The sequence below is a fragment of the Pundamilia nyererei genome, unplaced genomic scaffold (assembly GCF_000239375.1).
Source record: "Pundamilia nyererei isolate P.nyererei 1_Seehausen unplaced genomic scaffold, PunNye1.0 scaffold00058, whole genome shotgun sequence".
Lineage (NCBI taxonomy): Eukaryota > Metazoa > Chordata > Actinopteri > Cichliformes > Cichlidae > Pundamilia > Pundamilia nyererei.
Genome location: NW_005187459.1, coordinates 1,813,125 through 1,826,882, shown reverse-complemented (window position 1 = coordinate 1,826,882; position 13,758 = coordinate 1,813,125). Strand labels below are relative to the sequence as shown.

Below are 13,758 nucleotides of genomic sequence, written 5' to 3'. Positions count from 1 at the left end.
CTCATATACCAGCCAAATGACACAAGTGCACACAACATTTTGTAGCTTAGTTGTTTTGCTCACAGCTTTAGAAATGTGGTCAGACTGTGGGAATTTGTTATTGTAGATTCAGTAAAACCCAATTTGAGCCCAGTATAAGAGAAATAAAGCTTTGGGAATACTAATCTGTTCACTCTGGAAGCATGAACCAGTATGAATCTATTTCACCTGCTGTGTAAGTACAGGCATTAAAAAGTGCAGGTCAACCCTCAAGGAAAAGCAGTGGTTTTGCAGGTGGTTGCCACAGAACTTGCCTTCTCCTGTTTTTCAGCAGAGTCTCAAGAGCTGCACGGTGCTGGTCTGTGAGCACTGGCCCCACTAAAGGATGGCAGAAGCTCATGCTGGTCCTTGTTGAGTCTGTTTCTGATAGTTTGGTCAGTAACACACAGGTGAGTAGCCTGCTGGATGTCATTGTGCAGGCCTCCAGCAGTGCTCCTCCTGTTCCTCCTTGCACAATGGACAATGCACAATGGACCTGGGTTGATGTTCAGCCTATCAGGTCTATCCATAGATTCCTCCACTATGGTCCACTGGTATCTCTGGATGTGCCTTCATAATAATAAAAGATCTGATCCTCTGGGTCATTTATTCCACATTAACTTTCTGAATCCTTTCAGTTTCACTGGCAACTCATAAGATTGAGAGTCACTTCTATTAACAGCAAATTGTCCTCACAGTTCTGCTGCTTTTTACACATTACACAAGAGAAACATTGTCTTTTACTCTTTTACCTTCAACTCTGAACACAATAAAATCCTATTTCACTGGAATTTTCCAGGCACGTTATCATTTCATTATCTTACATCAAAATAATACATCCCAACCAATTAGAGTAGAAGGTTATTATAGATTACTAAAAGTAGATGTGAAAATTGTTGCTGTTAAACTGAAATTAAAATAAAATTGGATGTAAAACCTGCACTGAAATAAATGTATACAGGAAAACTTATGAGTTATGAAAGAAATAATCAAACAGATGCAAAGTTTCAGTAACTGGTTTAAAAATCTATATATTTCTAGTAGAAGAATTGTTGTAAATGACTTCATATATAATTGATTTGTCATGATAAAAAGTCTACATGATGTTAAGCAGAAGTTGCAACAAGTAAAACATAGTTCTATAAAAACTTTGTAAGTGGCTAGAAAGGACTGAGCTGATTACAATGTAGAGCACAGTATGTATAATAATAAGGACGAGGATACTTTCAAAACAGGTCATTTCTTTATTTTACATATAAACCCTTTTATAAAGCCTGTTGACCACAGCCTGTATACTAATATAAGCAAAGACATTAGACATTAAATAACACACAAACACACACGGAAATCCCTTTTTGGAACGAAAGGGTGTACATATTCATGCCAAACCGGTTTAAATTCAGGCTGAAGTTGAACTTTCCAGAAGAAGGCTTGTATTTACTCGGGGCGTGTCCTATTGTGACAAGACAATCGGTCCGCCAATCAAAATGCGCATTTATGTAACAGGAAGAGATGTTACGAAAACAAGCGCTCCTAACAGCACACACCTTGTTCGCCCAGACATCGGTTACCAAACACTCGAGTTGACTGGTAATTATGTCTTTTTCTATCTTTATATGTTATTATTTTACTGTAAAAAAAATAATTTTGCTGTGTTTTGATAAAAAGCTACACGTCCACCGAAATAAGAAAAAAAAAGCGATTGCATTTGTAGGAAGTTGTTGAATAACCTAAGATGCGCGGTTTTACATTATTGTTTAACTTTGCAGCGGCTGGAAAGCTGAGTTTGCTTCTGTCTTATCCTTGGAAAAGGAGGTTTGGATCATCAGTCATGCTGAAAGCTGTGGGACAAGTGTTGTTCTCAACTGGTCTGCAGAATCCGAAATTCACTGCGGAGGAGAAAAAGGTAAGTGCTCTGCAGTTTAGCTCATAAAACAGAATATTGGACCTTTGGTCTGAGCTTGTCCCCACTGTCACGGGACAACAGGGTGATGTGCATTAAATGAGTGCTTGATGTTCAGTTGACAGCAGAAGAAACCACAGTAAACTTGGTTAAACTATTAACCCCTGTGTCGTGTGTGCACTGCGTTATGCATATTTCCACTTTTTGATTTTTTAGTTCTTGTGATGCTGAATTTATCCAGTAGATCATCCAGATGTTTGTGCTAAATATAAACAAGATTAAAGACCAATTCGAGAAAGTCTTGTCTGATATAAGATTTGTAACTGATTAACGGCCCTTTTTTTGTTGCATTATTAATTTCATAACGAGCTAAATATTTTCAAGTGGTGAAATGTGTGAACTGCAGGCAGGTCAGTTCACACCCAGACTCTTCTTTTATGAAGCTGTGCTATTGTAATAGCACAGCTTCATAATAGCACGTATACAGCTGGCATCATCTGGATGCCAGCTGTGTACGCTGGATAAGCTGTATGTGTTATTCTAAAACCTGTATATACAGCAGGGGTGGAACTACAGGAGGGGCAGACAAAAGAAATGTCTGACAACAGAAATTTTCCTTTTTGCTTTAGTGCATTTTAAATGAATGTTGGCCCAGAGAAGAAGGTAGTGTTTCTGGATCATGTTTCATATGTATATTCATGGATAGTGAACCGTGTTCATAGACAGTGATTTATGGAAGGGCTCCTGAGTCCATGCAGTGATTTCCATGACAGACTCGTGCCTGTTTTTAAAGCAATGCTGCCCGAGAGCACAAACCTCACAAGAATCCAGAATTGATTTTGGGGCCTTTTCTCGCCTTTTGATATTATGTATTGTAGATGATGAGATATTTAAAGTCTTAGATGTCCTTTTTATTCTGTGTCATGTTACTGATGTGCTGACAGTTAACCTAATTAGTGCAAAATTTTCCTCCAGATGTTACTTTTTAACACCACCAACACCACCTTGAAACATGTTGCAGCCATCAAATTCAAAATGAGCCAATGTTTTTCTTAAAAGTTTTATATTTTCTCAGTTTCAGCATTTGATATATATTTTTTCTGTTCTATTGTAATGAAAATATGCTTTTATGAGTTTTGCAAATCATTGTGTTATGTTTGCTGTGTGAAATTTTCACACAGCAATTTTTTTCACACAACTCCAGTTTTCTAGATTTGTGGCTAAATGAGTCATATTTTTGTTGTAACACACATTTGAAGAAAAAATGGGATTGTCTTTTTCACAGTTTCGAGGTATTTTGTATACAAAATCTTGGATTTTTTTTAAAAATTGCTCAATAATAACCAATTGTCATCCTCATTGTGCGCCTGTGTGTGGCAGGGACAGGACTATGAAATCCGCACCTACCAGCCCACTAAGTGGGTGAGCACCTCTGTGAGCGGGATGCAGCTGGAAGCAGCCTTGTCTACTGGCTTCCGTAGACTCTTCAACTACATCCAAGGCAACAATAAAAACAGTGAGTTTCATGTTACTGCTATCACCTTCACGCAAGGTAAGCTGAGCCTGTGTTGCTGAGGCTGTGCGAGTTTTATTTTGTGGCGCTGTGGCAAATCTGTTACAAAACCTACACGTCACAATGGCAGTATTTTAATGTTGCACAATAAATTTACAGAGAACTGGGGTTCCAAGGCATCAATGGATGGAAAAGTCAGAGAAAGTGCACTTTCGTTCCTGCTCAGCACTTTGCAACAGTTCCTCCTCTCTTACTTTTGCCTTGCTCAGCAGTTTGCAGCAATATTTATGAGAATATATATTGTTTGTGTTGCTGGCTGGTTTCAATTCACCAGCTGGTGACTGATAGTTCGTTTTAACATCTGTAAATCTTACACAAGCTGGTTATATTTCAGCCCTTTTATCATCATCATGATGTTTGGCATGTGCGGCTACTCTTTTTTTTTTTTCTTTTCTTTTTTCTTTTCAACAAAAGAACCTCCTTTCTTGCTGGTTCTATAGAGGCCAAAGTGGAGATGACGGCCCCCGTGACGTGCCACGTGAAACCCGGGGCCGGCCCTGCGTGTGAATCTCAGTTCACCGTATCCTTCTACATCCCAGAGGAGCATCAGGCCACTCCACCCGAGCCCAACGAGCCCGAGGTGTTTATAGAGCACAGGAAGGAGTTGACGGTGTATGTCAGGTAGGGTACAAACAGAGCCGCCAGGTTAGACTTTGGATTGTTTATTTTGTGAAAGTCCAAAACAAATACAGTGATCAGCCATGAGTGGTTTAGTTTTTTTTTTCTTTAAAAAAAAAGAAGAAGAAGAAAGAAATCTTTTGTCTATTCCTCCAGGACATACGGTGGTTTCTCCAATGATAACATGAAGCGTGAAGAGCTGCTGAAGCTTATGGAAAGTCTGAAGAGGGATGGAGTCCAATACATCGAGAAACCGTACTATGTAGCCGGGTACGACAGCCCTTTCAAACTGACCAACCGCAGGAATGAGGTTTGGATCCTCAAGAACGAAGAGGAGCAGTAGAGCGTTGCTGGGTCACTCTATCCTATCAAAATGTTAGTGAAGGGAATTTAAATGTGATGATTTGATACATTTGTGTTTGACCAGAAACAAAAGTTAGATTTGTTACTTACACTAAAAGTTACTGATTACTCACTGAAAAACTTGATAAGGAGACTAATTACACGACAACTAGAGGTCCTGTCGGCCATGTGAAGCAATATAACCAGCAGGTGGAGCCAAGTAGTCAAGAAAATGTTTCTTATGTTAACAGAAAACCCCACAAGTACGTCTTAATTAAAAAAAATATATATATATTTTTAATGAATATTTTCAAAATGCACTAATTTTAGGCTTTTGATTGTGCATGTTGCTAACCTCCTTTTTCACAGCAGATGTTTGCGCCTGACAGGGCAGGGACAGCACCCATGTGACTGATAACATTCACAGTGTGAGCCGGGTCCAGGGGGGGCGGTGTAGGCTGGCTCACTGTGGGAGCACACTGTGTACCTTTCCTGTGTGCGACGGACACGAAGCTTCTTGTTTTTCATTTACACTCCCACACTAGCAGGTGAGAGCAGCCACGTGTCACTCAGGCGACGCTGCTTAGATTTGCCGTGTCATCAGATGTTTCCATCAACAAAGATCTGTTTAAGTCATGCTGACACCATAAACATATCTATTTTAGGATCACTGGCTGCACTCAGAATATGTGAGAATTGCAAAAGTAAACCAGAATTTATATATATATACAGTCTTTCCTGCAGGTCTTGTTGGAAGACTTAGTGAAAACAGTTAACCCATAATCATGAAACACAATTTCAAACAAGCTGCTTTTTCCTGCAACGTCAAGTCGAAGCCTTTGCTGTGAAAAATGTTCAAATAACATGGCAACTAACTGCTACTTGTTTACACTCGCATATTGATGTGACAGGACTGTGTGTAGGAAACAAAGAAAGCAAAGGAAATGTTCGTAGTTGGGTTTTTAAGTCAGTCCTAAAATAATACTAGTGCCTTTATGGACATTAAAACACAGATAAATCCAGTCATCGCTGTGTGTAAAAGTGCAGTCTGACGGCTATTAGATGCAACTGTGAGGCTTTGTCAGTTAGAGTTACGTGAATCAGCAGTCAAAATGGGGGGAAAAATAGTTTTTTGCAGTATAGTGAGGACTCGCAGTCCATAAAAAAAAAAAAATAAATAAATCTACACAAAAATTATCAGTGCATCTAAAAGTGCAGAAGCCTCATATTTGTTTTCACTGAACTTTGGAGTATAATATTTGCACACGCCACGAGTTCAGCCTGTGAAAATGTGTCTCCTGGTACTTGGATTTGAGTCGCATTAAGAAAGGATCGCATCAAATCCATTATGACCAGAGGGATCAAGTGCAAGGGATTAAGCATTAAACATATTTTGACTTTGTAGATCAGCTGCACAGTTTAGCAGAAGGTTTGTGTTGTCAGTCAGCTCTGGGAAGGTGACTCTGCCTGGCAAGCGGCCGAGCGTCGGTAAATCTCAGTTTATCTGCTCTCAGGCCTCACTTACTGCCACTGCGACTGCATATGCATCCATTGTGATGAATGGCTGGGCCCGTCGCAACACGTCTCATAAGCTGTCATTTTTGTCAATGAATATAAATGTGTGTTTAACCAGCTTTGTGCTCAATTGCTCAGACTGACCATTTTTGGTTTAATATTGACAGAGAGCTAATAAAAATGTGCCTTTTTTCTTTTATATCTTCATATAATCATTAAGTGTGTGTGTGTGTGTGTGTGTGTGTGTGTGTGTGTGTGTGTGTGTGTGTGTGTGTGTGTGTGTGTGTTTATTACTCATAGTAGTACTCGGATGAAGAATGATGGCACGAGCAATGCACTGATAAGAATATTGGGAAATTTGAAAGTTTAAATAATGTAAATTGTCTTATCTAATCAATAACTCATGATTAAACCATTATTCGGATCATAAATGTGCGTTTAAGTATTTGTCATTTGTATTTCCTGCTGGGCTTTTTCAGTCACAGATTCCAGTTTCACGTGTTCAGTAACAGATAAAATCTGGATCGTCCTCGGCGCTCGTATCGATCGTTTGTCAGCCGCGGCTCACTTCGCCCTTCCTCACCTCACCTCACGTCTCCTCTCGCGCCCTCGTCGCTCTCAGCCCGATGTCTGCTGAGTCACTCATTTTATTTGTGGCAGAATTGTTCCCAATATCATGTTCACACACTCAGCAGAAATTATGTGTTTTTTTTATCCTCTGTTCATGCATACACACACGCATATTGATCTCGTTGGCCGCGCTCAGCAAAGCGAAACATGCTGTGGAGGGGATCGGTATAATGAGGCTCACTGTTTTAATCTAAACACCACAGTTTTGTATTTTAATTTTATCTCCTCCCCTCCAGCCTGGCGGAGACTAGAGCTGATGATGTGAAAGTACTTTCATTTTCTGGTGAGATTAACTGGAGAAATTTACTGTTCAGTTTGGACGCAACAGAAACTGTGTGGATGTAATATTCATATCTCATAATGCACATGTAAGAACTCTTTGTCTTTGAGATTAATATAACTCCTGCCATTCATTAACTATAGTACTTTGGCTCAGCTGACTGGTGAATGAATGCTAGAGTTTAACACAGTTCAGACAGAAACACCTAAATTGGATTGGATATTGGAAAGGTTTGGGTGAAGGGAGTCTACATAGCTGCTGTAAGGGGGTCCCCAAAAACTGTTTTCTTCTGTGGTTTAAGCCCTTATGAGTTAAAGTGGATAAACTAAGTATTTAGCTTGATTAAAATACTTTCTTCTACTATTATGCTTTTTTTTTTAATAGCGTTCTTGTTGGAATCTTTAAATACTTTCACATTGTAAAATTTTATGCCCTCCAAATCAGTCCATCCACCTTTCTTTCACTTATCCAGATTTGAGAAGGTGCTGGAGTCTATCCCAGCTGTCATATGACGAAAGGTGGGGGTACACACATAGGTCTAACACATTCAGTCACACCTATGGTCAGTTTAGACTAACCAAATTACCCAACATGCACGTCTTTGGATTGTGATGAAGCCAGAGTAACCGGAGAGAACACGCTCCAACAACTCCACACAGAAAGGTCCCAACCTGGATTTGAATCCATGTGAAAATTATTAGCATGAAAACGGTGGTTAGCACTATTGCCTCACAGCAAGAAGGTCCTGGTTTGATTCCCCCATCTGACCGGAGTCTTTCTGTGTGGAATCAAGTGCAAAAAAGCTAGATGTTTAATAAGTGAAGCAGCACTCTGTTCTCCAGCCTAAACACATGTGGTTACTATTCCTGGCCTCCCTGCGATCAGCCCTGCTTTATTTGCCATGACTTATAAACACTTTCCATTGAGTGGTCTTGAATGTAAAAAGACGGGGGGAAGCGGTGAAGTGTCAATAGTGTGATTATAGCTGCGGGGAGTTCATATTGATTCCTGTCTCGCAGCCAGATGGACGCTGCGTCAGAGGGCAGGTGGCTGCTGAATCAGAGGTGACGGGGCTTCATTTAAAATACTAAGACACTGTCTGCGTTTCTGTTCCCCTGAGAAGACTGACGGGCCAGTGGCGCAATGGTATTTATACGTGTCTCTCTGCAGGACGTTGATGCAGGAATATTGAGAAGTTGCAGCGTCCTGTCTGGATGGCTCAGCGCTAACTGGGAGTCACGCGAGAGGCTCTAACCTAGTGTGTCCTAATAGGATGTCCAGAAGGAATATAAGTGATGACCCCTGCAGAAGGAGCAGGGTGAATAATGGGAGTTTTCCAGATGACGGACGAGTGTGGGTGCCATGGCGACGGCGCTAATGAGGCTGTGATTTGGGGTGTTGAGCAGGCAGATGGCTGTGAATCTCACACACACACACACACACACACACACACACACACACACACACACACACACACACACACAGAAATGACACAGAGATGCGTTCTTTAAATATCACCTTGTTTTTATTACACAGACATACACGAGAGCGTTAGCAGCCTGCCTTCAGCTCCACTCCCACTACTTCTTCTGTCCTCTCTGTCTTTTCACAAGCACAGATGCTTTCAGGAGCGCTCAATCACAGCCTGGTGGGCTCTGGGAGACACATTATTTGGTCACAGGTGATTAACACACAGGCTGTTATGGCTGTTAGGAGGTTATGAAGTCTCACGACTGTCACCACGTTTATTCAGCCGTGAGCACCAGTGTGGCATGACTTCAGATTAAAGGCTGGTTAAAATTGATATTATCTTTTTGATGCGTCTTTAACAGAATAACGGCTCGCTGGGGTCAGCCAGCTAAATGTGGCTTTTTGATTTCTCTGGTTAACCCCTGACCTCTCTTTCCTGTGCCTCAACCACCCGTCAGCTGACTCTGACCAGTTAAACCATACCGACGCCCTCCTATGTGAAAATAAATAATCTACGAAAAAGGAAACCACTCCCTTTCAGCAAACAGAGGCTTCTAAAAAAAATGTACAAAGTCTTTGAAAATAGGTCAAGTGTGACTTAAAACTCAATTCTCTATTTATTTACATATAGAACCATATAAAACTGCAAAAGGATAAACAGAAAGGTCAACAGCATTATAGAAATTATATAGAAATCTGCCCCCACAGGGTCTGGTGGATCTTCTCGGAGCGTATGCACGGGGGTGTCAGACCATCGGATTGCTGTCACGTCCAACTCCGTTTCATTTTTCAAGCTCTTTGGTAACCCACACGATCACTAAAAGATAATAAAATATTCTTTTACTCTAATGTTATCATTTCTTACTTAACTTCCAAACACGTGACATGACATGATGTAATTGGTTTATTAAAACATTTTTTTTTTAATTCACCAAGAAAAAAAAAACTCTGCACAGTGCAAATTCTACAAACTAACTTTTATGAGCCTTTTCAGAGAGTAATTTTGATGTTTTGGTTGAACCTTCGTATCCCCCAACTATTTTTCCACACTGTTCCCTGTCACTAGGTGGCAGCACTGAGCCCTCTGCACTTCCTGTGGACCCCTGAACACACCAGCTCTGCAAACTAAAACCACCGATCAAAGAGTGGTAACCGTAGGTGAAGTTGTACCGCGGAGCCACCTGCTGTACCACGTCCTCGCGCCCGTTCCACGTATTGATTGGCTGTTTGAAGCCGACACTTGCAAGCCACGGTGCTCTCAAACGCTTCCCACAGCCAGCAGAGGAAAAGCAGAAACTGAAAACAGGCGAGCCTCCCGCACACTTTTACATTCCACTCTCTCCTAGCTACGTAGCACCACAGCAGCAAAGTTAAGCGAACAGTCAGTGACTTCTCCATTCCTTCAATTCACTTAAGTTTGCCATCTTAACTTTTAGTCCTTTGGTGAAACTAAAAGGACTCCTGCGGGATGAAGTTAGAAAGAAAACAAAAAAACAAACAAATGGCAAACAAAACTAGGAACACCAGGTCTAAAAGAAACACTATTCTTTGAACAAAAAAAGGTGAATCACCAAACGAAGGAAAGAATGAGAATCATGGCAGTCTTAAAAAGCTGGAGCAGGTCCACTTCTCTGCTTCAGACTGCGCTCTGTCCGGTCCGTGATGGAGCTGCATCCAGGTCCCGCATCAGGACCAGACATGTCCACTCCCTCAGAGGGGCGGGGGTGGAGCTCAGGAAGGTGTCTCTAGAGGGCCTTGTGTTGGGCTCCTCTTCCAGCTCCCTGCCTGGTTACAACGAATAAGTTCAGCTCCCCAAAGCTAAGGGGCGGCTCCTGCTCTTTTAACTTCTGCTTTCTTCGGATAAAGTGCCATTGGAGTCTTTGAGCACAGGGACAGCCTGAGCTGCTGGCTGAGACAGACTTTCTGCCGTGTCTCCGTACTCGCTCTCAGCCAGTTCCCCGTCCCGCTCGCAGATTACTGTCATCGGGCTGCTGAGGATTCGGCTGCGGGCGTTGTACTTGCTGCTGGCAGCTGAGGGCGGCGTCCGAGAGCGCCCGTACTTAAATCCGCCCATTGAAAAGGGCGACGAAGTCGGTGAGGACAGGGTAAAGACATCATAACGGCCCCGCTCGTCAGCTGCCCTCTTACCCCGGCCCGGGGAACCGGCCGGGCTGTGCAGGGCCATCGGTGAGGAGGGAGAAGCAGTGGGGGAGTCCAGCGCCGATTCGGAGCGCGTTCGCTGGGAGCGTGGGTCAGTGGAACGAAGCATTTCGGCAGCAGACATCCTGAAACTGGTCTCAGAGCGGCTTCCCTTTTTCAGGAGAAGTGCCTTGAAGGTGTCGCTGCTGGTTGAGGACTTGCGGAGATTGCGCTGGATGGATCCCGACTGACGGGGCAACGACGACGTCATCCCTGGAGACAGGCTCGTCGGGGTGGTGGGTGGAGATTGCGAGTGGCTCCCAGGCCGGGTCTTGTCTTCCTCGGACTCCTTGCGACCCAGGACCTTGCGCTTTGACCTGTGGAAGAAAAGATGATTTTAAAATAGTCTTGAGGAATTCTGCTGAGTGAGCGAGCGGAAGCACGGCTGATCAAATTATTTTAGGGCAAATAAAAGCTGACTCGACAGAGCAAAATACAGGACTAAGTTACTGGGGCAGTGTTGTCAGGGAGCAATGAGCTCAGATTTAACTATTCATCCACGGGATTTCACACATGTAAGCCCACTCTTGTTGATGTTTGTGCTGCAGCTTAAAAAAAAAAGATTACATTTAAAACTCTGCTGCCCACGTTCCACAAATCTTTGTCCCAAATTTGCCATATGTCAGCACTGCCCCCAGCAAACAAACATGGCGGCGTATCTCGGAAACAAACCAGGGCTAAGGAGCAGAAGAAGAAGAGTTACACATTTCAGGTTAAAAGAAATTCGGTGAGGTTTTACAGCAGAAGCTGCAGAAGCTGCAACGCTGCATGAAAGCTCAGACGCGGCACAAAACAAACTGAGGAAAGCGCCCAGAGCTGTTTTAATCACATGAGGACGAGGCGGCCTCCTCTCAGCAGGAGGCGGGTGGTGGTTGTTGTGGTCGGTATCAGCGTAGTCTGCTGCACCACTCATCCTTGAGTGTTGATAACTCCTGCACCAAAGCATGGCAATAAAAGCTGCAACTGGCAGAATTAGGAGGCGTTAGGGCTTGAGGCGAAAACAGCCTTATTAATCTGTGTCTGTGATACCGGGGGTGGCGGGTTGCACCGAGGGATTACTGCTGCTAATCCCAAGGGAGCATCAGCGTGGTGGTGGTGAAAACAAGGCTCGCTAATTAAAGGAAAGGGGCTACTTGCCACTACGCACCTCTCTAGAAACACTGCACCCATTCCCTCTCTGCACAGTGGAAGAAGAGAGGAGAAACATGATTAACGGAATTACAACTACACATTCTGTGATAAGGGAGACAAAATTCTTTAATCCTCAGATTAGATCGTTGGAGGGAAATCTTCCCTAAAGGGCAAATAACCTGTGGGGATGTACAACGCTTTGTGAAGGTCAAAAAAGTGCGAGGGAGGACTGAAGGGATGGAAATGGTTTGTGTGAGAATCTAACGTTGCAAAATATGTCTGTGCCCTAAATTCAACCTCCATCTAGCGTCATCCGCTGTGAGCTCCCTTTCCACATTAGCCCATCAGCATTACATAAGACTTTTCTCACGCACAATCCCACGTGCGTGCACTCAAACACACCTGAATTCAAAGGCTCCGTTGTGAACTTGCAGTGGCAAACATCCAAACAGAGAGCGCAGGTGCCAATCCCAGTTATAGAGGTAAACAAGGAGGCAATATAAGCATGGCTGCAATGGATCGATTTCTTTCTGCTGGCTGGATTACATTCGGTTTGGAGGATTTCTCTCACAACGAACTTGTGTTTTCGGCCGCTGCTGTGAAGGAATTTCAACTCGAGGCTTTTATTACTCTGATTTCACAGACAGTGAGAGAGAAAGGACGGGGGAACGTGAAGGTGAACGAAAATAAAAACAAAAAGAACTGGGCAGGTGGTATTACAGGGGTGTTACAGTTAATACCCGGTGCTTCCACCCTTGAACAGTTCTCGATTGAATTTACAGTTTAGGGCACTTTTTGCAGATTGAATTTGCGCTAGTTCATTCTTTTGTTTGAGGGATCTTCTTTCGTTTTAACAGCACCGCTGGGAAACGGTCATCACTTCCCAAATCTGCAAAATTATTCTATATCTCCCACGCTGTGAGGGTGCGATAGATGGAGGAGGAGGAGAGTGGTAAACAAATGCTGCCTTGACTACAAACGCACACACGCTTACACAGTATTCACGTTTAATTAGGCAGCGCAATAAATGATACATGCACACGTGACGTGGGGACCATAAATACAGCAAAATGAAATCCTGGGACGCTTAAGAGAACTCCCCAATGCTGCTGCTGCTGCTGCGCGTGACCGCGAAACCCAAACTGGCGGGCTGCATGAGAAATTTATGCCTGTGCCGCCTTCAGTCACAAGAGCACGTATGCAGTATATGTCAGAGACGGCGGAGCGGCGTGTAGACGGAGAAACGGAGAATGAGAAATGTCTCCAGTGGTCTCTAACCCAGATTAGGACCAGGGGGTGTCGAGTAGTAAATTATGGATGAAGCAACAGCCTTTTTTCCCCCTTCTTTCTTTTTTCTTGCTAAAAATGAGCAATTGTAATCTAACTACACTCACAAACACTTAGTATACAAATTAACCGTTGCCTTCATGCTTCACAGCCCTTCACTGGCCAGAGATCGGCTTTCTGACAGATGTGTACTCTTCTGTATGGGATAATGCTGGATAAAGTTATGACTGAGAGGTGGAGGGCAGAGAGTGGGTGATGACTGAAAAACACAAATCAAGGGTGACACTGTGGTTTATGAGGATGTTGGAAAAGCAGGAATGACAGAGAGGGCAGGTGGAGAGGAAAGAAAAGTAGGAATAATAGGAAGCAGGACTAGATCGGGGAAATAAATTATGTATCCAGAGCCGAGGTGGGTGAGGAGAAAATAAGTTGCTGTGGTGCTCTAAAAATGAGCAGGGCGACAAGGACATTAGACGAGTGCATCGTCGTACCTGTGAATGGCGGCGAAGAGGTCCTCTGTGGTTCGGGGTCGCGTGGGAGTCGGGGTTACCATGCTCTTCTCGGACGCCCCGTTTGCTGACGGGGCTGGAGACGACTCGGCCGTACTGGATTCAAAGACGTCACCTGAGGTCAGGGGGGGATATACAATTTACATCCAACACAGTCAGGAGAGAGCAGACTTTTAGGGAGCACACACTCCTACATCCATCCTGTCGCATTAACCTGGCCGCCTATGAAATCTGAAGTCGTACGGAGGAGATGTCCAACTGTCTCCTTACATTCTCTTCCCTC

General features: G+C 43.4%; 2 protein-coding genes across 11 annotated transcripts in view; one reads left to right on the top strand and one right to left on the bottom strand.

The window, feature by feature from the left end:
• The first annotated feature begins 1,529 nt into the window (after window positions 1-1,529).
• On the top strand, window positions 1,530-5,609 carry hebp2 (heme binding protein 2). Of its 2 annotated transcripts, none has more exons than XM_005734433.1 (5): window positions 1,530-1,608; window positions 1,831-1,924; window positions 3,302-3,437; window positions 3,935-4,115; window positions 4,269-5,609. In XM_005734433.1, the coding sequence occupies exons 2-5, from the start codon at window positions 1,850-1,852 to the stop codon at window positions 4,453-4,455; spliced, it is 579 nt and encodes a 192-aa protein (XP_005734490.1). In that variant the 5' UTR covers window positions 1,530-1,608; window positions 1,831-1,849; the 3' UTR covers window positions 4,456-5,609. The 2 variants fall into 2 exon arrangements, with proteins under 2 accessions (XP_005734490.1, XP_013766648.1); XM_013911194.1 differs by having other exon boundaries at window positions 1,788-1,924.
• A 2,776-nt stretch (window positions 5,610-8,385) lies between these two features.
• The window catches only part of nhsl1b (NHS-like 1b), a 98,972-nt gene continuing 93,599 nt past the window's right edge, over window positions 8,386-13,758 (bottom strand). For 6 of the 9 annotated variants that reach the window (XM_005734425.1, XM_005734429.1, XM_005734427.1 and 3 more), the window contains 3 exons: window positions 13,458-13,590; window positions 11,696-11,725; window positions 8,386-10,865 (listed from right to left, as the gene is read on the bottom strand). In XM_005734425.1, the coding sequence (XP_005734482.1) occupies window positions 10,190-10,865; window positions 11,696-11,725; window positions 13,458-13,590 (839 nt within the window). In that variant the 3' untranslated portion in view covers window positions 8,386-10,189. The remainder of the gene's footprint in view (window positions 10,866-11,695; window positions 11,726-13,457; window positions 13,591-13,758) is intronic. The other 3 variants (XM_005734426.1, XM_013911208.1, XM_005734432.1) reach the window with 1 other exon arrangement.